The sequence below is a fragment of the Pongo pygmaeus genome, chromosome 13 (genome assembly GCF_028885625.2).
Source record: "Pongo pygmaeus isolate AG05252 chromosome 13, NHGRI_mPonPyg2-v2.0_pri, whole genome shotgun sequence".
Taxonomy (NCBI): domain Eukaryota; kingdom Metazoa; phylum Chordata; class Mammalia; order Primates; family Hominidae; genus Pongo; species Pongo pygmaeus.
Window position 1 is genome coordinate 53,351,859 of NC_072386.2, and position 23,498 is coordinate 53,375,356.

The 23,498-nt window shown below is 43.8% G+C and overlaps 2 protein-coding genes across 9 annotated transcripts in view; one reads left to right on the plus strand and one right to left on the minus strand.

Moving 5' to 3' along the window:
* Nucleotides 1-1,196, plus strand: part of SPATA6L (spermatogenesis associated 6 like) — a 157,493-nt gene extending 156,297 nt beyond the window's left edge. For all 7 annotated transcript variants that reach the window (XR_008504538.2, XR_008504539.2, XR_008504542.2 and 4 more), the window contains one exon: nt 1,071-1,196. The gene's annotated coding sequence lies outside the window, so the exon portion shown is untranslated. The remainder of the gene's footprint in view (nt 1-1,070) is intronic.
* Nucleotides 1-15,422, minus strand: part of SLC1A1 (solute carrier family 1 member 1) — a 92,419-nt gene extending 76,997 nt beyond the window's left edge. For both annotated transcript variants that reach the window (XM_054500946.2, XM_054500947.2), the window contains exon 1: nt 14,878-15,422. In XM_054500946.2, coding sequence (XP_054356921.1) covers nt 14,878-14,968 — 91 coding nt within the window. In that variant the 5' untranslated portion in view covers nt 14,969-15,422. The remainder of the gene's footprint in view (nt 1-14,877) is intronic.
* Between the last annotated feature and the right edge of the window lie 8,076 nt (nt 15,423-23,498).

The window sequence follows — 23,498 nt, forward strand, 5'->3', positions numbered from 1 at the left end:
GTGAGACACCTTCCCAAAACAAAAAGAAAAACAACAACAAAAAAAAAAAAAACAAAAAAAAGAATTTCATAGTAATTAAAAATATCTTCCTCATTCTAACTTAATCTTTTGCACGTAGAGCCAATGGAAATCTACAAGGCACAACTTAGTATTGATGCTAAATTGAGAAACATCCTCAGATTATTTATTTGTAGATATTAAAATATTATTTTTCTGGGAGCTCATTTCTAAACCTTCATAAAACATTATACTGGTAACATATGTGTGGTCAGGACAAACTGTTCTCTGAACTTAAAAGGTGAAAGACAAGACCCTATATTGCTATCCAGTATAAAAAAAGGAAATATAGGCCGGGTGTGGTGGCTCACCCCTGTAATCCCAGCGCTTTGGGAGGCCAAGGCGGGTGGATCACCTGAGGTCAGAAGTTCGAGACCAGCCTGGCCAACATGGTGAAATCCCATCTTTACTAAAAATACAAAAAAACTAGCCAGGCATGGTGTTGCGCATCTGTAATCCCAGCTACTTGGGAGGCTGAGGCAGGAGAATCGCTTGCTGGGAGGCAGAGGTTGCAGTGAGCCAAGATCATGCCACTGCACTCCAGCCTGGGCGACATAGTGAGGCTCTATCTCAAAAAAAAAAAAAGAAATATACATATATGTACACATACACCCCCACATCGCACACAGGAAACTCCACATAATCCAAACTGAGGCCATTTCCTTATTAGCAAAGGTATTTCATGACAGTTAAATATTACAGACTTATTTACCACTTGTTTTGGCCAATCTTGCTACAAAAAGACACTGAAACAGACAATTTTCTTCTTCAAGGTAAAGATGTCTAATTTAGAAAATCTTCCTGTTGTGATTGCACAGTGAAAGGTATATTTAATTAAATATAAAAGCTTACTGCCTTTAAAGAAATTATTTAAATTTACACAGAAGAAAACATCAACTTTTTAAAAACCAGTAAGAGCACTGTCCATAACACAATCAAAACTCTTTCAAACCCAATCACAGTGCTCTTTGCTGTTTTATGACAACAAGATCTTTATCTCCATCACTTCATAGAACTCAGAATCTCTTCAGTCTGGTGAAACCTCAGGAAATTCTCCACATGCAAGAAAGAAATCCAAGAAGCGGCAGCAGAAATGGAGCAAGCCTGTTACATCTCCTGGTTGACAATTAACTTTTGCTAATAAAAAAGTAAAAACTTATTTTCCGACTCTTTGATGACCACATCTAGTGTTTACCCACGCAGTTGTTCAAAGTCTGCTGGAACAGGTAGTACAGACAGGCTAATTAATTTCTTATAGAAATAATCTCCAGACAGGGAGAGAAGTGGGCAGAATTTGGATAAAGATGTGAAAGGATACTTGGAGGGGGAAAATCCAGAAATAAATTCACTGAATGGTATACGAGTTGCTAAATACCGCAGCTGAAAAGGCTCTACCATCCAGGGTTGATTCAGCACCAAGCTGTGGCCCAATTATGGAAAAAGAGATGGATCTTCCATTTTCTCTAATTAGCCCAAAGAATTATCTGGAGATCAGGTGGGTTCTGGTGCTGGTTTCTTGAGAAGATCAGATCTTCCTTAGGGTACAGAAATGCTCTCCAGTCTGGGAGCTTCAGGGCCATGCTGTGCTCACAATAAAATGGCTTCAAAACTGTTAGCAACCAGACTTGCTCTTCTTCTGGGGTCCCCATTCCAGGAGTTAAGTATGTTTGGGATGACTTATGCTAGCATAAGAGTTCCTCATTGTCTTCACTCAAAAACTCATACAACTGAGTGGGCTTCTAGGGGATCAATGGGATTGGTTCATCAAAGATTTACTTGTTTTAATTCTTCAGTGAAGAAGGTTGTAATCAGCCAAAAATATCTGGGGGCACCTCCTGTGAAGTAAGTACAATGCTGGATGCTATGATGTGACAGACCTGTGTAGTATTGCATTCTTGTACTTAGGAAACAGATAAGAAAAAGTGCGAAAGCACAGCAACACATATATTAAATTATAGTTCCATGTAATACTGAAATTGAACCTAAGAGATGATAAGCCCTCCTTACTCATATCATCACCTTTATGCAGACTTGCTCTTTCCAGTCTTCAAGCCCAGAAATCCTACCACACCTGCTCAAGGCCATTCCAATTATGGCCTCCTCCAGGAACTTTCCCAGTTGCACCTTTCTTCTTTGAAGGCCCACAGCATGCTGAAGCCTCCTTGCAGCATTTACCACACTCAGGATCATGTTAGTGGTTGTGCATGTATTGCCACCAATGGACTGAGAGGACAAAATACAGACTTTGACTCTGCCTTTCTTATCAGTAACATCAGTACTTGCTCAATTTAAATTCAGTTCCTAACTGATTACCAAATGAATAAACTTTTCCCAGCAACAAACAATACTTTTCATCTTAGGCGCCAATTCTGTTTGATTAACAGCGGTTGCCTGGAGCAAAGTTTCGAGGATTCTGAGGCCATGACAGAGCTCAGTAGTGAAGAGTACTGTAATCAATTAGTGATGTCTGCCACAGAACAGACGTGGGAATAGTGGTGCTAATGGTGATAATTTATGCATATAAATCAAGGGTTAAGAATGCAGAGAAGGGAGATTATCTCCAACTGCAGACAGAGAAGTCTACAACATAAAAGTGGTAATTAGATCCATCTTCAAGGATAGGCAGGATAACAGTGAGTGAAACATTTGAGCAAAAGGATTAGGGCATGAAAGTACAACAGTTCTGGGAAAGCAACTAGATGAGTTCCACTAGAATTCAAGCTCAAACAGAAGGTTTATGTAGGAGAAGCGTAGGGGAAAGGACTAACCACACGCAATAAAGAAGAGCTACAAGACTGACAAACGATGAAGCAAGAAGGAAATAGGCTTTATTTGGCCACTTTGCAAGAAAGAAGCCTGTCTGCAAGCATGGTTCTAACTACCAATTAGGTGTAGGTGTATCAAGGTTTACTAGGAAGGAAGAAGACTTGCTTAATGATTAATAATTAGTAACCTAAGCTTTGGAATCAGACAGTCCTGGGTGCTAATCCTAGCTCTGTGTGCTCAGCTACATGACCTAAGCCTTGTAAATTTCAGTTTCCTCATCTGGTAAAATGGGAACCCCCTAACTCATTGTACTGAGGGTCAAATGGGAGGTAAATGTACATAAAACTTGTGGTAAATTCTCAATAAATATTGATATTAGGGTTGGTTAGCCAAAGAGAACTTTTCAAGGGAGAAAATACGTCACTCTCACTTTCTCTCTCAATGTCTCATACTTCAGGGAATCTTTTTTTTTTTTTTCTGGAGACAGGGTCTCATTCTATCACCCAGGCAGGAGTGCTGTGGTGTGATCTTGGCTCACTGCAGACTCAACCTCCCGGGCTCAAGTGATCCTCTCACCTCAGCCCCCTGAGTAGCTGGGACTACAGGCGTGACCCACCACACCTGGTTAATTTTTGTATTATTTGTAGAGATGAGGTGTCACCATGTTGCCCAGGCTGGTCTCAGACTCCTGGGCTCAAGCAATCTGTATGCCTTGGCCTCCCAAAGTGCTAGAATTACAGGTGTGAGCCACTGTGCCTGGCCCATAATTTGGGGAAATGTTAAATGAAACCTGCTAAGTGGCTCAGAAAACAAGTCTTTGAGATACTCACAGAAGTTGAGCAGTATCAGTTTATTTTCCAGTAACGGGGAGAGGCTCAGAGATTAGGCTCTCTGTAGTTTAGGCATTTCTGGTGATGGTGCATTTTTTGTTATTGACTTAATTCCTTACTGAATTATTAGTAACTAGGTAACTCTTAAGCAATAGAACAATGGTAGAAAAATAATTGTACATTCTCACCTAAGCTCTCTCCTATAAGGATTTCCCCCTTGGTTGAGTAAGTGCTGTACTTTTCTTTGTTTGTTTTGTTTTGTTTTGTTTTGGAGGTGGAGTTTCGCTCTTGTTGCCCAGGCTGGAGTGCAATGGCGTGATCTCGGGTCACTGCAACCTCTGCCTTCCGGGTTCAAGCAATTCTCCTGCCTCAGCCTCCCCAGTAGCTGGGATTACAGGCATGCACCATCATACCTGGCTAATTTTGTATTTTTAGTAGAGATGGGGTTTCTCCATGTTGGTCAGGCTGGTCTTGATCTCCTGACCTCAGGTGATCCGCCCACCTCGGCCTCCCAAAGTGCTGGGATTACAGGCATGAGCCACGCGCCTGGCCAAAGTGCTGTAGTTTTAACCATCTGGAAGTGTTATACCCAAATAGTTGTCTCAGAGAGATTATAAGAATAAACACACCGTATGGCCATGTGGACCCTCTCTGAGGATGTTTCTGAAGCCAAGTTCCAGTCCCAAAGTCCGCTATTGCTTCAACATGCAGACCAAGCAGAGAGTCACGTGATGATAGCAGGAAAATTGTTAGAACCTGGGAGGTGGAGGTTGCAGTTGCCGAGATCACACTACTACACTCCAGCCTGGGTGACGGAGTGAGACTCTGTCTCAAAACAAAACAAAATAGAAAAGGCCATTTTAAACACTTTCTACTATCAAGAGCCTTCCTAGACATGTGGAGATCTGCTGTGACAATTTTCCTGTGTTGGACACGGTTAGGGACTCTGAGACTAAGAAAGGGCTCGGGAGTGGTGACCTCAGCATGAGTGCAGGACTGGTGGGATGTCTTATCTTCTCAGGGCTGGGTCTGGGGATTAGTGGTAGAGAACAAGGCACCGTATCCCTCCCTGTCTTGGCTGAGTGGGGACTACTGCCCGGAACTCACATAGCTGAGGCTGGGCCTGGGAGAGGAACGTGAAGCATCTGTGAGCTGGGATGAGATCTGTCCATCCCAGAAAGTATAGGACTATTTATTGGAAAGGAAATATTCTACCTTTGGTAATGGAACAGGCAGTCAGCAAATAATTTTCAAAGTAAAGTAGTAACATTTCTGAAAAGGAGTGAGTCACTGAAACACTTCCTTTCCATTAACAGAGGTGTTACTGTGGGGTGTACTAATTACAACAGAGTACTCTTTGTTGCAGTTTGGGGCTGTTCCTCAGCAAGTATAATGTTTTAACTCTTTCTAAATCAATCTCTTGGGTGCAGCGTGGTGGCTCACACCTGTAATCCCAGCACTTTGGGAGGCCGAGGCGGGCAGACTGCTTGTGGTTAGGAGTTCGAGAGCAGCTTGGCCAGCATGGTGAAACCCCGTCTCTACTAAACATATAGAAAATATTAGCCAGTTGTGGTGGCAGGCACCTGTACTGCCAGCTACCTGGGAGGCTGAGGCAGGAGAATTGTTTGAACCTGGGAGGTGGAGGTTGCAGTAGCCGAGATCGCACTACTGCACTCCAGCCTGGGTGACAGAGGGAGACTCTGTCTCAAAATAAAACAAACAAAATAGAAAAGGCCATTTAAAACACTTTCTACTTTAATAGACACTGCTATGGGGAGTTTAAATGGGCCACTCAATGTCATCTAAAATGAGTTCATTTTCTTCGAGAGTGCTTGAGTTGTCACAGCATCTGTGACCCCAAATCTCCAGTGACACGGGAAATTTGCAATACCTCAGGCGAACACAGCTTCCCTGGCACCAGGCCAGTGTGTCACGGACTCCCTAGGACAGTTATTTTCAGTCTCGGCTCTGTTAAAGGTAATCACAATTTCTCACAAGCAATTAATGTGGAAAGCTTTCTCTCTTTATAAGCAAGTGCTCTCACATGCATACATGCTCTCTAACAACTGATTCCTAATCCTACCTTGTCTGACATAACCCAGGCTTTACCCATCTGAGCTCCACCACATCCTGAATTTGCACACAAAAATTTTCTACACAGCGTGTTTTCATTTGAAGCTTTCTTTATTTCTTATGCCCAGTGCTCAAATTTTTAACGGGTAAGCAACTTCAATTTTGTAGTTTTACTGTACTAAATAAAACACCATATCTTAAATTAAGCAACATCTAACAAGATATTCAATATTTGCCAACCACTAGCAATTTATATTCAGTCTTCCTCATAGGATGCATTAAGATTGTATATACCAACCTGCATGTGCAGAGTCTAATATGTAAAATCATTTTAAAGATTCATTTTATAATTTTGTGTTTAGATCATTTTGTTTGGGGTTTTGATAGACTTGAGTCATATATACCTTGCATAGAACAACCAAAAATCAGAATCATTTCAGTGATGCTTCAAATCTGATTCTGATTTGGTTGCAAAAATGAAAACACCAGGCATAAGCATTCAAAGCCCAGTTTCTTTTCCTAATTCTTTAATATGTAGAACTTTGGCGAGGCCAGAAGGATCTCTTCTCTAAGGTACTTAACTAAGGAGATAAGATAGATAGAGATACATAATATATGGCTAGGCCGGGTGACTCACGCCTATAATCCCAGCACTTTGGGAGGCCGAGGTGGGTGGATCACCTGAGGTCAGGAGTTCGAGACCAGCCTGGCCAACATGGTGAAACCTTGTCTCTACTAAAAATACAAAAATTCGCTGGGTGTGGTGGTGGGCACCTGTAATCCCAGCTACTCAGGAGGCTGAGGCAGAAGAATCGCTTGAACCTGGGAGGCAGGGGTTGCAGTGAGCCGAGATCGTGACACTGTACTCCAGCCTAGGTGACAGAGTGAGACTTGGTCTCAAAAAGAAAAAAAAAAAAAGCCTGGGTGACAGAGTGAGACTTGGTCTCAAAAAAAAAAAAAAAAAGATACATAATATATATATGTATATATTATGTATATAATACATACATATGTATATGTATGTATACATGTAATATATAGAGAGACAGAGACCACATATCTCTCAGTATTTTAGAGAAAGTATAAGCAATATCATATATACACACACACACATATACATATATATATTTTTTTCAAATGAACTTAATTTAACTCACTAGCAACTCCCAAATTTCTAGAAAATATTATGGAAACCAATTAGTAGTGCTCATTATTTTACTAATATTGTCATGTCTGTGGCATGCTATGGAATAAATATATTAATACGAATTAAATATATATGACTAAATTAGCAACCTTGTCTGTTTTCATCAGTTTTCCGAAATATATAAACATAAAGCCATATTCCTCATTAAAAGCAAAAGTCCCCATTATATATGAATAACTATGCTTTTTTTTGTTTTCCCTATGTCAAACTGATTATTTATTGTTGTGGAAATCACTGGTTTTGAGGATATAGGAACTAGGCTATTCCTGTCATTTTAAAGAAACTATTATTTTATTTAGCGTTTTTGGAGTATTGTGTACTTCGCAAATACTTTAGAGACATATAAAGTCCAAAAACATACATATATTAGACCTTCTATTACTGTTGTAATAAACAATCTAATAATACTGACATAGAACATATTACCATGGTAATAGCCCCATATACAATTTACATTATTATCCCTATGTCACTGATCAGCCGTTCAAACACAGAACGGTTGACTCAATGTCTAGGTCATTTTATCGTCTTGTAATGCCCTTTAAACCCCCCTTAGCTCCTTACAGAAGAGTTCCTCTGGCTCCCAGCAATGAACCGAGGAATGAATATACAGTCATAAAGCTAAAGGTTCTTAAAGCTAGAAGGACTCTCAGAGGTTTTATAACCCAAGTCAACAATTACTCAGCACACATACCACTAGTTCCTGATCCTAAGCCAGTGGCAGACAGCAGTAATCAATTTCAGACTTTTGTTTTCAACTCTTTTTCAACAAAGATCATATCAGATAGTCCACTACCTATAAATGGTAGTAGATGCATGAATAGAATGTTCTTTGCTCTCCCAGCTAATCTAAATCCCTTTCTTGTTAATAAGAAACAAAGACTCAGAGAGTATAGGTATCAGATATACTTTTTTAAAAATTAAAAAAATAGTTAAGTCAGTCTCATTACTTTATGGCCTCATTTTATTTTTTAGTGCCTGTGAAATGTAATAAGAGGGACCTCAAGGGGTCTGTAATCTAGTTTTGAGAAAGAAAAGATCAACATGCTTGATACTTATATAGATTCATTAAGTGTTAATCTATGTTGCTGACATAGATCAGAGGGGGCTGAAACAGGCAGAGGAGAATTTGTGGAGGTAATAGGGTTTGATTTAAGCTGTAGGCTCATTTGTTCCCTTGACAAACAAGGACAACATTTTACTAACTCTCTGGGTCATAAATGGCTCAGCAATTCAACAAATGTATTCACCCTACTGTGCAATGTGATAGGTACTATGGGCACAGAGAAGAGCAACACAAAATTCCTTCCCTTAGGGTTCATCAATTGGTGAGGGAGGCAGAAAAATGATAATATAGGGTAATAAATATCACACAGCAGCAGGAGAGAATAGTGGTTAGAAGCAGAGTCTCTAGAGCCAGACTTCCTGGGTTTGAATCCTGGCTCTGCCCTTGACCTTGGGCAAGTTTCTTAACTCTCTGTGCCTCAGTTTCCTGAAAATATGCTTGATGGGAAGATTAAATTGTTTAATACCTATATAGCACTCAGAACAGTACTTGGCACAGAGTAATGGATACATAAGTCTCAAAAAAAAATTTCTGTTTTTTTAAACCACCCAGTTTGTGGTAATTTGTTAGGGCAGCCACAGGAAAGGAATACAATGCTTCATCCTTAACTCCTCCCTTCCATCTCAGGAGTATAAAGTCCCATTCTCTGGCCAATCCCCGACCAGGTCCCTCCACTTCATGCTGTCTTCTACTGTCCCAGGCCTCACTCCACCCAACAGCATTCATTGTTTTCTCTCTCTTCTGCATTTATTATTATTTTTCAGAGACAGGATCTTGCTCTGTCACCTCGGCTGGAGTGTACAATGATGTGATCATGCTCACTGCAGCCTGGAACTCCTGGCCTCATGTGATCTTCCCACATCAGCCTCTTGAGTAGTTGGGGCTACAGGCACGCACCATCATGCCTGGCTAATTTAATTTTTATTTTGCAGAGACAGGGGTCCTGCTGTGTTGCCCAGGCTGGTCTTGAACTCCTAGCCTCAAGAAATCCTACTACCTTCGCCTCCCAAAGTGCTGGGATTACAGACATGAGTCACCATGCTCAGCTGCATTTTTATTTTTAATGATCACTTCTCTTCAGGTTCAGTCAGACTCAAGTCTCCTTAAAAAACAAAAAACAAAACAAAACAAGGCTGAGTGCAGTGGCTTGCACTTGTAATCCTAGCACTTTGGGAGGCTGAGGCAGGAGGATAGCTTGAAGCCAGGCATTCAAGACCAGCCTTGGCAACAAAACGAGACCCTGTCTCTTAAAAAAAGAAAGAAAAGAAAATACTCTCTAGATCTTAAACGTGACTTCCACTTTCTCTGAATTCTTTCACACCTAAGTGCCTCCAAATAAAAGCCCAGAAGGTCACATCCCTGTCCTTTGTATCCCCAACGCTGTTGAACATCCTCTTCAGACCCCCTCACTCCTGCCCCCTACCCTCTCACCCATCACTGTTCCTGTTCTTAATTTCTATCACACCACGTCCGGTTTCTTCTGTGGGCCCCTTCTCTTCCCAGACCTCCAATGCTGGGGTTGTCCAGAACTCTGTCTTTGGTCTTCTCTTCTCCCTTTTCTCCCAGGATAGGTTCATTCATTCCCAAAGCCTTAACCAGGTCCCTGACATGCTCTCTTAAGTCGACACACCACTCCACATTTGTCTCCTGAGCACCAGACTCACTTAGCCAGGTGTTTGCTGCCTACCTTTACCCAAACACCCCTCTGGCTCCTCGAACTCAACATGTCCACCGTGGAACATGCCATGTTCTTTTCCAAGTCGGTGCCCCTTCCAGGACTCTCTATTTTGCTGGAGATGGCCACTGCTTTCTCCCTTGGACCAAATCCAGCCAAGCCCTGCAGGTTAACCTCAAGCAGCTGTCTTTTCATTCTGTTCCACTCCTGGCTGCTCAGCTGAGGCACCCATCTCCCCTTTCCTGGACCTTGGACCTGAACCACCCTATTGCTCTGCCCCCAGCCTCACCTCCACTTCATCTCCTCCTACTCTCTCCCTCCCTCATTCTACTCCTTGATGTTTCTCACACAAACTAGGATGCTCCCCAGATACCTGTGCAGCTTGTTCCTTCACCTCTCCTTAGTCTTGATTCAACTGTCACCTTCTCAGTATGGCCTCCCCTGTCACCCTGTTTAAAATTGCAACCCCCCACCTTGTCAGCCCACTCCCTGCTCTATACTACTCCAGAACACTATTCTCATCTAACATGCTCTATACAGTAGGTTATCTATGTATTCTATTTACGGTCTACCTCTCTCTATTTGAACATTAAGTCCCATGAGGACATGGTGTGTGACCCGGCTGTAGAACAATCCCTGGTGCACAGTGGGTGTCTGATACATATCTGTTAAATGAATGAATGGCTTAAGTGTTGATTATTACAGGGATATTCCTAAACACTGCTGAGCCAAGGTTCTATGCAGGTGAGGGGCTGGGCCTGCAACCAGCGTGAACCGCTGCTGGGCCCTGTCCTCAGGGGCTTCACAGACAAAGCGGGAAAGCCTATGCCACGTCTCAAATTAGCACTGCCAGATGCACGCTACATGAGCTCCAGGGTAGAGACACGAGGCTGGGCAAGGGTATTACTAAGACCATGAAGGAGCTGTTTCTGATTTTAGATAATGGAATCAGAATCTATGCATGATTGCTTCCTTAGCGCTCCAAAGAAAACAATTTAGAATGAATAAGCTTGCCAGCTCTGTCATGTAAATGCCAATACCTATTGCTTTTTCTGAATAGCTCTAAGTTGAAATCACAGATTTTTCAAATGACTGAAGTAATGGCATAACTGGTCTGGAGAGAAAGATTAGGTATTATATTGTGAATAGGGTGAGGATATAAGAAGTACCTTAACAACATTATATACTATATAATCATTATTGGATGACCCGAATTAGAAGGCTGGCAGAATTCTCACTCAGTAATTCTGCTTGGACAGAATTCCCACTTAGAGCATGAAAACTTCCTTCAGAATTTACATACTTAAATTATATTTATATAAATTATATATTTAAATATTATATTTAAATGAATTGAGGATAAGCCGGTGGGGCACAAAACAAAATGATTCTTCTTTCCATTTCCCCTTTAAAGAAATGAATAATACTACAGAGATAGTTATTAGCTCAGACAGAGCAGGTCATCAAAACACTTGAATCACCCTAAATTATAGGCGGGACACTAAGCAGGACACAGAAAGAAACATAAAATGAGAGAATTTATTTCATAAGAAAATATTAATTTTCTCATAATCAAATTATTCAGATTTACCTTAAAATAACAACTATTGAGTGCTGAATATATGCCAGCCACACAACTGAGTATTTTTCACACCTCTAATAACAAATGAGGTAATAAGTAATATCTCCAATTTCCAGATGAGGAAACAGGCTTGTAGGGAAATACACAGTTTGCCTGCATGATAGAGCTTGATAGTACCAGAATTCAAATCCCAAGGACTCTTCAATCCAGGCTCTGTGCTCATTCTACCGTTCTATGGAAGCAGAGAATAAGCCTGTAAGAATTGTAATGAAAGCCGTGAAAGTGGTCCTAGTGGTATTTTAGCAGAGGATTTTCCTGTGAAAATCCAAGATATTATTTTCAGGACCATGTAGGGTGTCACAGAAATTAACAAAGATGGTCACCTAACTATTCGATCCCTTCATCTTGTGAACAAGAATTTGAGAAATGTTTAGTTCTTAGCATTTCCTTGTCCATGAAAAGAGTGAACTTCCACACCTAATAAAGATGACCCTTATTACATTTCCCCTCATGTGCTATATCTTGAAAAATCAGGCTTTAAGCTAGCTCATAAAAATCTTTGCCCCTTATTTCTATAATCAAATATTTTAAAGTATTAGGGCTACTGAATTATAGTAGTGACTGAACATTTCATTGCATTATTATTTCTTTAAATTATTTTTTTAGAAATAGAGATGAGATCAGACTGGTCTCAAACTCCTGGACTCACTCATTCCTCCTACCTTGGCCTTCCAAAGTCCTAGGATTACAGGTGTGAGCCACTGCACCTGGTCAGGGACGAAACATTTGAACGGCTATATCAGAAGAAGATGTTTTGTCATGATAGTTAATAAATTTCATAGTTTTTTTCTTCTTTAAGTTCCACATGCTGAAAAGTCCAAAAGGGAGGCTGCATCAGAGCTCTCGCGATTTTTCTGGATCAGTTAAGGCAGTTATAAAATAAACTCTTACTATCATGATCTAGCAAGGGTTTATGAATAGACTCAGTGCCACTGTTATAAGTCACTGGAATTTCACTGTCAGTTAAACAAATCAGCCCTTACAGACTACACAAACAAGTATGATTTTCCACTCAGGCCCAGTACTCCGAAGAAAAAGGACAAGAAAAGGACCCCTGTTAATGGGCATATTGGGGGTGGTCTAGGTTTGAGACTTCTCAGACCAGAAGCAGGACTGCCCTTTGTTGCCATCTGAAGGAACAAATATCTAGGAAGATTTCAGCTGGGCACTTGATTTTTAAGTGGTGACTTTCCTTTCTGGAGAAAAGTACTCAAACCAAGCTCTTGGGGCTCACACACATTAAAATTGGAGGAAAGTGCCCATCTGAGACCAAAGGCCATGTGTGCAAAATGGGCATATACTTCTTCTTATTCATGCAACTGATTCCAAAGGCCAGGGAACAATTGCTTAAAATCTTTTCCAAACCAGTCTCTAGTGAATCGCATGCTGACCAGTGGTGTGCAACACTTGGGTAGCAAGTGAGTATCTCTGGAAAGCCCCATGCTGAAAAGGCAGGATAACTACTTCCACAGGGAATCAGGAGGGAGACACAAGCCAATGTTTATCCTGCAAAGTCTTTTTTTTTTTTTCTTTTTAGATAGGGTCTCACTCTTGTTGCCCAGGCTGGAGTGCAGTGTCACGATCATGGCTCACTGCAGCCTCCACCTCCCTGGGCTCAGGTGATCCTCCCACCTCAGTCTCCCGAGTAGCTAGGACTACAGATGTGCACCACCACGCTAATTTTTGTACTTTTTTGTAGAGATGGCGTTTCGCCATGTTGCCCAGGTTGGTCTCCAACTCCTGGGCTCAAGCAATCCTCCTTCCTTGGACCCCCAAAATATTGGGATTATAGGTGTGAATCACCGTGCCTGGCCCTCTAAAGGCCTTTTTCTTTTTTTTTTTTTTGGTGGATTCTTGGTCTGTCACCCAGGTGGGAGTGCAGTGGCACAATCTTGGCTGACTTCAACCTCTGCCTTCTGGGTTCAAGCAATTCTCCTGCCTCAGCCTCCTGAGTAACTGGGGTTACAGGCATGAGCCACCTCGCCCTGGCCTCTCTCAAAGTCTTCAAAAAGATATTTAACAATTAATCCTTGACCCTTATCACTAGGAAAACAAACAAGGCCATCTCTTCTCTTTGGCCTAAAGGAAATCAAGTCGTTCTTTGTAGCATATGCTATTTAAATATGGTGGAGTAGGATAAACTTTCCCTTAAAAATGTCCAAAACCGAAAAAAAAAAAAAGTTCCAAAACCACTTGGCACTTCTTAGGGGAAATAGTCAAGATTTGCTTCTCTACTTCTCTCCTTTCCTCCTACAAATAGCCTCTGCTAGGGCCATTCCAGGATGTTATTTATTTACTAGAAACTTGACTTTCCTTTGCCCAAGGTTCTGGAGAATCCAATCTGACCCCAAGAATCCCATTAACTTCCAAAGGCCATTTCCCTGCCCTATCCCCACCCTAAGGGGAGGGGGCGGTTCGGAGGAGAAGCAGGCAACACCATATATTCTGAGATTTAGGAGCAGCTGTTGGAGAGGAAGGTACCTGAGGTTGGGAGGAAACAAGCTGTCCCCACTTGCCTTCTCAGCAAACACAGCTGCAGTTTCCAAGGGGAAGGTGGAGCCTGCCGAAGAATCCACATTCCTCAGAGGGTGCAAAAGCCATCACCTGCTGAGGAGCTATCACGGGAAAGGCGACAGATATGGCCCTAATCCCAAGGAATTGCATCCCCGGGCCGGAGATAGAAACACACAACCTTGGTAAAAAATCAGAATCTAAATAGGAATAACTCATACCTCTGAGCAATGGCTCAGACATCCACCTGGTCCAGTGATCTGTGAAGGGTGGATCACTTAAATACACCCTTGTTTAAAAACAGGCAAGGATGGCTTAAACATTATGTTAAATACAAAAACAACGTGGAGAGCAAGGAAGGCAGGAGGGGAGACGGCTGAGTTCTCTTAGCTCTCCTCCCTGGTGACTTCCCGCGGGCCACAATGGCACATCCCAGAATTCAGGCACGAATCTGGCAGCTTTTCAGAGCCCGGGTGCAGGCAGTCGGCGCTCGCCGCGTGGGAAGGCACCTTTCCACGCACTGCCCAGGATGAGCGGCGACAGCGTTCTCAGCCTCCCTCCCCCAAGGGTCCGGCCCATCCCGGAGGCCAGGGTGCCTCTTCCAATTCGACTGAGAACTGTAATCCACACTCAATCTCTGTCTGGGCAGCGAGGCTGGGGGTGTGGGGTGAGGCAGGTAGCGGTGATACGGGGAGATACGGTGCGGGATTAACAAACAGAAAAATCGAACCCTGTTTTCAAACGAGCAGAACCAAGAGCTGCTTGCTTCCCTTTCTACCCCCAAGCCCCTTTGATCATTTTGGGTAGAGCAGGAACCAGCAGCTCAAGGAGCACTCAAATGGGAGTCCCAGAGGAGCTTTGTTCTTGGTGTGCAGGAATTAGAGCGCCTGGGGGAAAGCCCCCGCGGGGGGCCCGAGGTTAAGGCCGAGGGGGCATCGAGGGACCCTGCATGGAGTGCGCCAGCGCCAAGCCCACCCTCACAGCCGCACGCGGCCTGGGCGCAGAAAGCGCGTGAGGGTGCGAGCATCGCCCACCCGCCGCGCCGCTCACCTAGCACCACCGCGGCCACGGTGGACAGCAACACCCAGTTATTCTTCAGGAACCGCTTCCACTCGCATCCCTTCCTCGCCGGTTTCCCCATGGCTGTCGCCGCTATTGTGCGCTGGGCTCGGCCGTGCGCGCGTGGGCTGGGCGACCCTGGGACTGCTGGCTGCTTGGCGGCTCGGCGAGATGCGGGTGCGCAGGGGAGAGGCGAGAGCTGGCCGCTGCAGTCGCCGCCGTCACCACCGCCGTTGCCGCCGCCACCCGGGATCGCGCACCGCGCCTGCCGCCCTGCCAGCCCGGTGGTCTTGCGTGGCAGGCGCGCCCGGCTCCTCCTGCTGCCGCCGCGCTCTGCGGCGCCCGGGCCAACCAGCGAGGAAGGAGGGAGGAGCGGCGGGCTCGGGAAGGAGGGTGGGTGCGTGCGTGGGACGCCCGGGGTCCTTAGGGAGCAGGCGTGGTAGGGCGCCCAGCGCTGCGGCAGGAGCTGGGGCGGCCTCTCCGGGAACCCTGAGTCCCGCCCCACAGCCTTCCACTGAAGTCTGTCTCGCTTTCCACGCCTCACTCATGCTAGGTCTTTGGGTTAAGGGTTTTCTTCTGTCCCTAACCCAGAGAGGCGGAGCCACTGCCCTCCTTGGCGCGGACTTCATCCTGCACGTCTCCCTCTCCCTTCTCCGCACCAGCTATTTCCAGTGCCGGCACCTGGAGAACGGGTGCCCTTTCGAGTTGGGGAAAGCTGATCCTGCCTTGGGTCCCTCCTGCTCCGCTACGCAGGCTGGGATGTGCCAGCAGCCGCGAAAGCCTGAAGCCTCTGGGAGGAGAGAAAGGAGTCCTGGGGCAGAACAGGGCTTTGGAAACTTTCACGCGGAGCCTCCAGTGCCCCCACAGGGATTATTAATTCTCTTCGAGTCGCTGGAGGTGCTTTGTCTGTGGACACTGGGCTTGGGAGTGTTCCCTGCACAAGGAGATGGTGATTTCTCTTAGAACTTTACTTCCGCTCCTTGGGACTTGCTCTGTGACCACAGGCCCTGGAGCATGGAGGCTTGGTGCAGTAATTAAGACTGAGAACCGGACCCGGGAGCCGTTCTGGGGAGAAAGTGGGCGGTCCATCCCCTAAGGTCCAACGGATTGGAAAGGCAAACACAGGAGAAACTAGGTTAGTGGTGCCAAATATATTTGGTGTTGCTAAGTGAATTTCTGATTCTCTTCCATTTTTCTACCCAATTTTTTCACCCTCACGTGTACAAACTCTTTCCCTCCCTTTACCAAATCAGTACCTCCGCAGCTGTAAGCGGTCTTCTTATCAGCTTTCCTAAAATTAAGTGAGCCTGGAACCCTTTTTGCTGTTATCTACTCTGATTGTGGGTAGGGAGAATTTCCCCTGCTAGATTTTCTGATGACTAAATCCCCACAATTAGAGCTTCATTCGTTTGGTGTAAATTGATACAAGCATCTTTTAAGCGATAACAGATTAAGATTTACAATCCTGTAGACTTTAGTATAAATGAGTTTATCAGCTCTTTCTAGAAAGTAAAGTTTGAGAGAAAGAAGGTTAGAGGGATTTTAAGGTCGTTGGGTGTCTGAGGAAGATCTGAAGAAATGTCAGAAGGGGAGCAGGGCGCGGTGGCTCACGCCTGTAATCTCAGGACTTTGAGAGTCCGAGGCGGGCGGATCACGAGGTCAGGAGATTGGGACCATCCTGGCTAACACAGTGAAACCCCGCCTCTGCTAAAAATACAAAAAAATTAGCCGGGCGTGGTGGCACGTGCCTGTAGTCGCAGCTACTTGGGAAGCTGAGGGAGGGGAATCGCTTGAACCTGGAAGGCGGAGATTGCAGTAAGCTAAGATCAAGCCACTGCACTCCAGCCTAGGCGACAGAGCGGACTCTGTCAAAAAAAAGAAAGAAAGAAGGAAATGTCAGAAGGGAAACTATCAAGAAAGAGAGAATAGTCCCGGGCGCGGTGGCTCACACCTGTAATCCGAGCACTTTGGGAGGCCAAGGCAGGCGGATCACTTGAGGTCAAGAGTTCGAGACCAGCCTGGCCAACATGGGGAAATCCCGGCTACCAAAAATACAAAAATTAGCCGGGTTTAGGGCCATGCGCCTGTAATCCCAGCTATTCGGGAGGCTGAGACAGGAGAATCACTTGAACCCAGGAGGTGGAGGTTGTAGTGAGCCGAGATCACGCTGCAGCACTCCTGCCTGGGCGACTGGAGGGAAACCCTGTCTCATAAAAAAAAAAAAGCGTGCGCGGGAGAACAGATTTGTCCCACAGTAAAAAAACAGCTGGAAAAAACGCAAATGTCCAACATAAATGGAATGGTAAATATATTATGGAACTGCCAAGCAACAGTACCTTATGCAGCCTACGTAAAGGAAGTTTATGAAGTTTTTAACAGCATGGGATAGCACATGTTATAAATCTATATTTATAAATATAAAGGGAAGAAAGAAATACTAAAATTGCATATACAATTTGATCACATGTATGTAAAATAAACATATTGGCCGGGTGCAGTGGCTCACACCCATAATCCCAGCACTGTGGGAAGCCGAGACGGGAGGACTGCTTGAGCCCAGGAGTTTGAGACCAGCCTGGACAACATAATTAGACCTCTGTCTCTACAAAAATTAAACCAACCAACCAACCAACCAACAAACAGATGAAATAAAACCATGTGCTTAGAAAAAAAGACCAGAAGAAATATGCCAAAATTTTAACAATGGTCATCTTTGCCTTCTATCTTTTGTATTTCCAAAGCGTCTACCATAGAGCTGGGCGTGTTGGCTCACACCTATATTCCCAGCACTTTGGGAGGCTGAGGCAAAAGGATCACTTGAGGCTAGGAGTTCGAGACCAACCTGGGAACTTAGTGAAATCTTGATTCTACAAAACTTAATAATAATAATAATAATAATAATAATAATAATCTGGCCATGATGGCACATGCCTGTAGTCTCCGCTACTTGGGAGGCTGAGGCAAGAGGATAGTTTGAGCCCAGGAGTTCAAGGTTGCAGGGAGCTATGATTGCACCACTGTACTCCAGCCTGGGTGACAGAGCGAGACTCTATCTATTAAAAAAAAAAAAAAAAAAAAGTGTTGATCATAAGCATAGCCATGCTCATTACAGTTGTAGATAGGGCAGTATTTACAAAATAAACATTCCTGAGGGGAGAAAAAATGGAAGCATCTGAGGAACTATGTATACATCACAACTTTTTGGGTTGTAATAAGACAATTACACTAGGGTTCTGGGGGTAAATTATTTAGGTTTAAATCCCAGCACCACCACTTATCAGCTTGGTGACCTTGGGCAACTTGCTTACATTTTTTAGTCTCAGTTTCTTCATCTGTAAAATGGGGCATTAATTATCTTTACCTCATGGAGGTATTTTAATAATTTAATATAATAATCTGTGTGAAAGGCTTAGAACACTCCCTGGCACAAAACAAATATTATCACCGATTTTACTTGGAGTCAATCTGGACAGGCATCTTTTAACACCATCTTTTAACACCTGCCTGTCATTAACACACCCTGAACCACTTCAGACCCACGAGAACTCTTGCTCATTGATCATCAGGAATTGCCCATCTCTATTAAAAATACAAAAATTAGCCAGGCGTGGTGGCAGGTGCCTGTAATCCCAGCTACTCGAGAGGCTGAGGCAGGAGAATCTCCTGAACCCAGAAGGTGGAGAATATGACAAAAGAAATATGTCAAAATTTTAACAATGGTCATCTTTGCCTTCTATTTTTTGTATTTCCAAAGTGTCTGCCATAGAGCTGGGAGTGTTGTCTCACACCTATATTCCCAGCACTTTGGGAGGCTGAGGCAGAAGGATCACTTGAGGCCAGGAGTTTGAGACCAACCTGGGCAACTTAGTGAAATCTTGGCTCTACAAAACTTAAATAAATAAATAAATAAATAACCTGGGCGTGATGGCACATGCCTGTAGTCCTCACTACTTGGGAGGCTGAGGCAAGAGGATGGCTTGAGCACAGGAGTTTGAGGTTGCAGGGAGCTATGATTGCACCACTGCACTCCAGCCTGGGTGACGAGAGGCCTTACATCACCCATTGCACTTTCACACTGGGAGGACCAAGGCTCTTGGTCCCCTGAAGGTTTGCTTCAAAATCACTGACAGGCAGATTTATTAATAGGAGAAAAGGCATACCAATGTATTTAACATATACACACAGGAGACTTCAAAATGAAGACCTAGCCTCCCAATGCGGTACAGAAGTTTATATACCATCTGGAGGTTACAGAAAGAATGGGGGCTTGAATCCTGGTAAAACAGGTTTTGGGAGGTGAAGAGAAGATAAATTGCTGAGGGGATTACTAGGGAGAATGAATGGATCTCTGAACAGAGATTTATGTGTGAATAGTTCTCTCTGATAGTGAAAGTGTTCAGGTGTGGTTACATTCTTGGTCTTACAGGGAGGGGAATAACAAACAATTACTTTCTTTGATGGGTCTGAATCTTATGCAGATAAAGGAACTTACACTTCTTTGTGGGAGACAGTGGCAGGGGAGATCAGAGAGACCTTGAGGTTTCTCCATGTCAACATGTCAAAATGCCGTATTTTGGGGTATTGGATTCTGAGCCTAATAACACCTAAAGCCCCTATAGTGCGTACTTGTTTTATGTTCATTTAAATTATGCATTGAAAATAGTGCAATATGAAAGACTTTAAAAATTTCAATATATACAAACATTTTGAAATAATAAAAATCTCCCTGACTAAAAGCAAAAGTCGGGCCAGGTGCGGTGGCTCACGCCTGTAATCCCACCTCTCTGGGAGGCCGAGGGGGGTGGATTCCTGAGGTCAGGAGTTTGAGATCAGCCTGGCCAACATAGTGAAACGCCGTCTCTGCTAAAAATACAAAAAATTAGCTGGGCATGGTGGCAGGCACCTATAATTCCAGCTACTCGGGAGGCTGAGGCAGGAGAATTGCTTGAATCTGGGGAGGCGGAGGTTGCAGTGAGCTGAGATTGCGACATTGCACTCCAGCCTGGGCAACAAGAGCGAGCAAAACTCCGTCTCAAAAAAAAAAAAAAAAAGCAAAGGCAGGAGACTCAAAAGTTCAACACTGGTAGTGCAATCCCCTGATGGGTTCTTGCCTGCCGCACAGGTAGAGCTGATTCACTGAGACACTGGTATTGTTGTAAAGATGGAGCTTAATTAATGCAAAGCTAGTCACATGGGAACACAGGAGGTTATTACTCAAATCAGCCTCCCTGGAAATTTGGAGGCTGGAGTTTTTAAGAATAACTTGGTAGTCAGGATTTAGGGAACAGATGCTGTTGGTTGGATGAAGATGAAATCACAGGGGTGTGGAAAGTGGTCCTTATGCAGAGTCAGTCTCTGGGGTGGGGCTACAGGACTGGTTGATTTGTGGATCTGAGTGTAGTCAGCCAGTCCTCAGAAATCCAAAAGTCTGAAAAACATCTCAGAAAACCAACGTTAGGGCTGAGCGAGGTGGCTCATGTCTGTAATCCCAGCACTTTGGGAGGCTGAGGCGGGTAGATTACTTGAGGTCAGGAGTTCAAGACCAGCCTGGCCAACATGGTGAAACCCTGTCTTTACTAAAAATACAAAAATTAGCTGGGCATGGTGGTGAGTGCCTGTAATCCCAGCTACTTGGGAGGCTGAGGCAGGAGAATTGCTTGAACCCAGGAGGTGGAAGTTGCAGTGAGCCGAGATTGCTCCACTGCACTCCAGCCTGGTCGACGGGAGTGAAACCCTGTCCCCCCGCCACCCCTACCCCCCCAAAACAAGGAAAAAGAAAACCAATCTTAGGTTCTACAATAGTGATGATGTTATCTACAGGAGTAAATTGGAGAAGTTACAAATCTTGTGTCCTCTGGACCGATGGTTGGTTATAATTTACGCCTACATCTTAGCAGAATTCAGGCTTCCTTCATAATCCTAATCTTGTGTCTTTTCATTGGTTCTACAAAGATGATTCCTGTCCTCCAATGAGGAAGGGATAGTTTTGGGAAGGGCTATTACTATCTTTACTTTAAGGTTAAACTATAACTTCCTCCTAAAGTTAGTTTGGCCTACACTGGGCACAGCTCACGCCTGTAATCCCAGCACTTTGGGAGGCCAAGGTGGGTGGATCACCTGAGGTCGGGAGTTCGAGCCTAGCCTGGCCAATGTGGTGAAACCTGTCCCTACTAAAAATACAAAAATTAGCCAGGTGTGGTGGCAGGGCCTGTAATCCCAGCTACTCTGGAGGCTGAGGCAAGATAATTGCTTGAACTCGAGAGGCAGAGGTTAAGGTGAGCTGAGATTGAGCCACTGCACTACAGCCTAGGCAACAGAGCAAGACTCTGTCTCAAAAAAAAAAAAGCTGGCATGGTAGCACACACCTGTGATCCCAGCTACTCAGGAGGCTGAGGCAGAAGAATTGCTTAAACTTGGGAGGCAGAGGTTGCAGTGAGTCTTGACCATGCCACTGCACTCTAGCCTGGGTGACAGAGCGAGACTCCATCTCAAAAAAAAAAAAAGTTAGTTTGGCTTATGCCCAGGAATGAACAAGGATAGCTTAGAGGTTAGAAGCAAAGTAGAGTCAGCTATGTCAGATTTCTCTTACTGTTATAATTTTGCAAAGGCAATTTCAGTGGGCCAAGTGGATTTTAAACTGTATTTATACTATTGCTACATAGAAGTTCCATTTTAGCTGGTAATAACAATAACAACAAAAAAAGCAAACACTTACAAAGCACTTATAACTTATATACCAGGCACTCTTGTAAGCACTTGGCCCAAATTAATTCACTTGGTCCTCTCAATATCTCAGTGAGGTAAGGATTATTGTTTCTTCATGAGGCTGTTGGAAGAATCAAATGAGATATTATGGCTTATCATCATTATCTTACAGCTGAGGAAACTGAGGCACAAAAAGATTCAGCTCCTTGTCTAAGTTTCCCCTGTTAGTAACAGGAGGAGAAAGGGTTGAGCCAGATGGTCTGGCTCTGGAATTTGTGCATTTAACCAACACCTCTTTTTTTTTTCCGAGACGAATTCTCACTCTGTTGCCTAGGCTGCAGTGCAATGGCGTGATCTCGGCTCACTGCCTCCTCCACCTCCCAGGTTCAAGTGATTTTCCTGCCTCAGCCTCTTGAGTAGCTGGGATTACTGGCGTGCACCACCACACACAGCTAATTTTTTTGAATTTTTAGTAGAGATGGGGTTTCACCATGTTGGTCAGGCTGGTCTCAAACTCCTGACCTCGTGATCTGCCCGCCTTGGCCTCCCAAAGTGCTGGGATTAACAGGCGTGAGCCACCACACCCAGCCACCAACACCTGTTATGTAAGGAACAAATATAGAGTTGTTACAAAAAAAACTAGCCGAGTTACATGTTGTATTTTGTGCAAGGTCTTTAAGAGTCCATTCACCTGTGTCCAGCAGACACTTTGGTCTCTAATGTGCTGTGCTCAATGGGGCACTAAATACATTTTATGGGGCAGTGGTTGAACTCCTGAATCCTCTGTAACTGCTGCTTGCACCCAATTCTACGGCATTTCTCGCCTAAAGCAAGATATAGTATATGAAGCATCCCTTTGGGGAGATGTCTAGTGATACTAGTCTTTAACTTCGATCCTTTTTTACTTTATTGTCCTCTAATAGTCATGGACACAAATGATCTCAAATTGAACAAAAGTTGAGAGACATTTCCCTTGCAAGCTCTACTTGGAAGAACTTGGCCACTCAGCTCCTGGAAGAAAAAGTTCTTTCTCCAAGCCAAATTGAAAGAATTGTTAGAATGTTTTTTTCTTTCCAATAAATTTTAGCATCTCTCTTTTTTTCCCTAAGTCCTTCAAATTCCACCATCCAAATAAACCTTTGGCTAGTTTTTATTAATTACATTTTGCAGTATGCTGCTGCTGCTTTTTAAAGACTTAAGTGATTCTGGTATTTCCTTTGTTGTTATTTTTTTCCCTTTTTCAAAAATAGTTGACTCATGGTCTCTCCTGTTAGTTATTAAAGGAAGGAGACTTTACCACACAAAGTTACATCAGCAGACCAAATATTAATTAGGATATAAATGAAAAAGGCATTCAGAAACAAAAAGTAAGACATCAGCTTCTGAGTATCTCTAGAAATAGTTTCCTGGTTGTATTCTATCATCATAAAACATTTATGGTTGGTTGCTTTGTCCTCATGCAGTGGCAAGGGAGGAGGAGGTCATGGAGTACCAGAGTCTCCTTCAGCATCTCAGCTGCACAGATTTTCATGACCCATGGGTGGGGAGAAAGATGGTGTCAGCACAGCTAGACACCCTTTTTAACAGTCTCTTCATCTTCCAGTCTCAGTCTAGATAGAACTTATCTTGGAACTATCAATTGAAGAAGAAAAGAACTGTTACTCATTAAACTTTCATGACAGTCCTCCAAGTAATATTTTATAAAGATAATATGGCTGGAAAGAACTTGTCTATTAGTTATATGACCTTGAACTCTTGGCTTCAATAGAACTTTACCCCATGGGCTTTATTGCTCACTCTGACAAATTGAAGAAAAATTCCATTTCATTTTAGGATATGAAAAAAAATTCTCTGTCTGCCTCACACAAGTTGTATGTCCTTGACCAAGTAATTTAAACTTTCTGAAA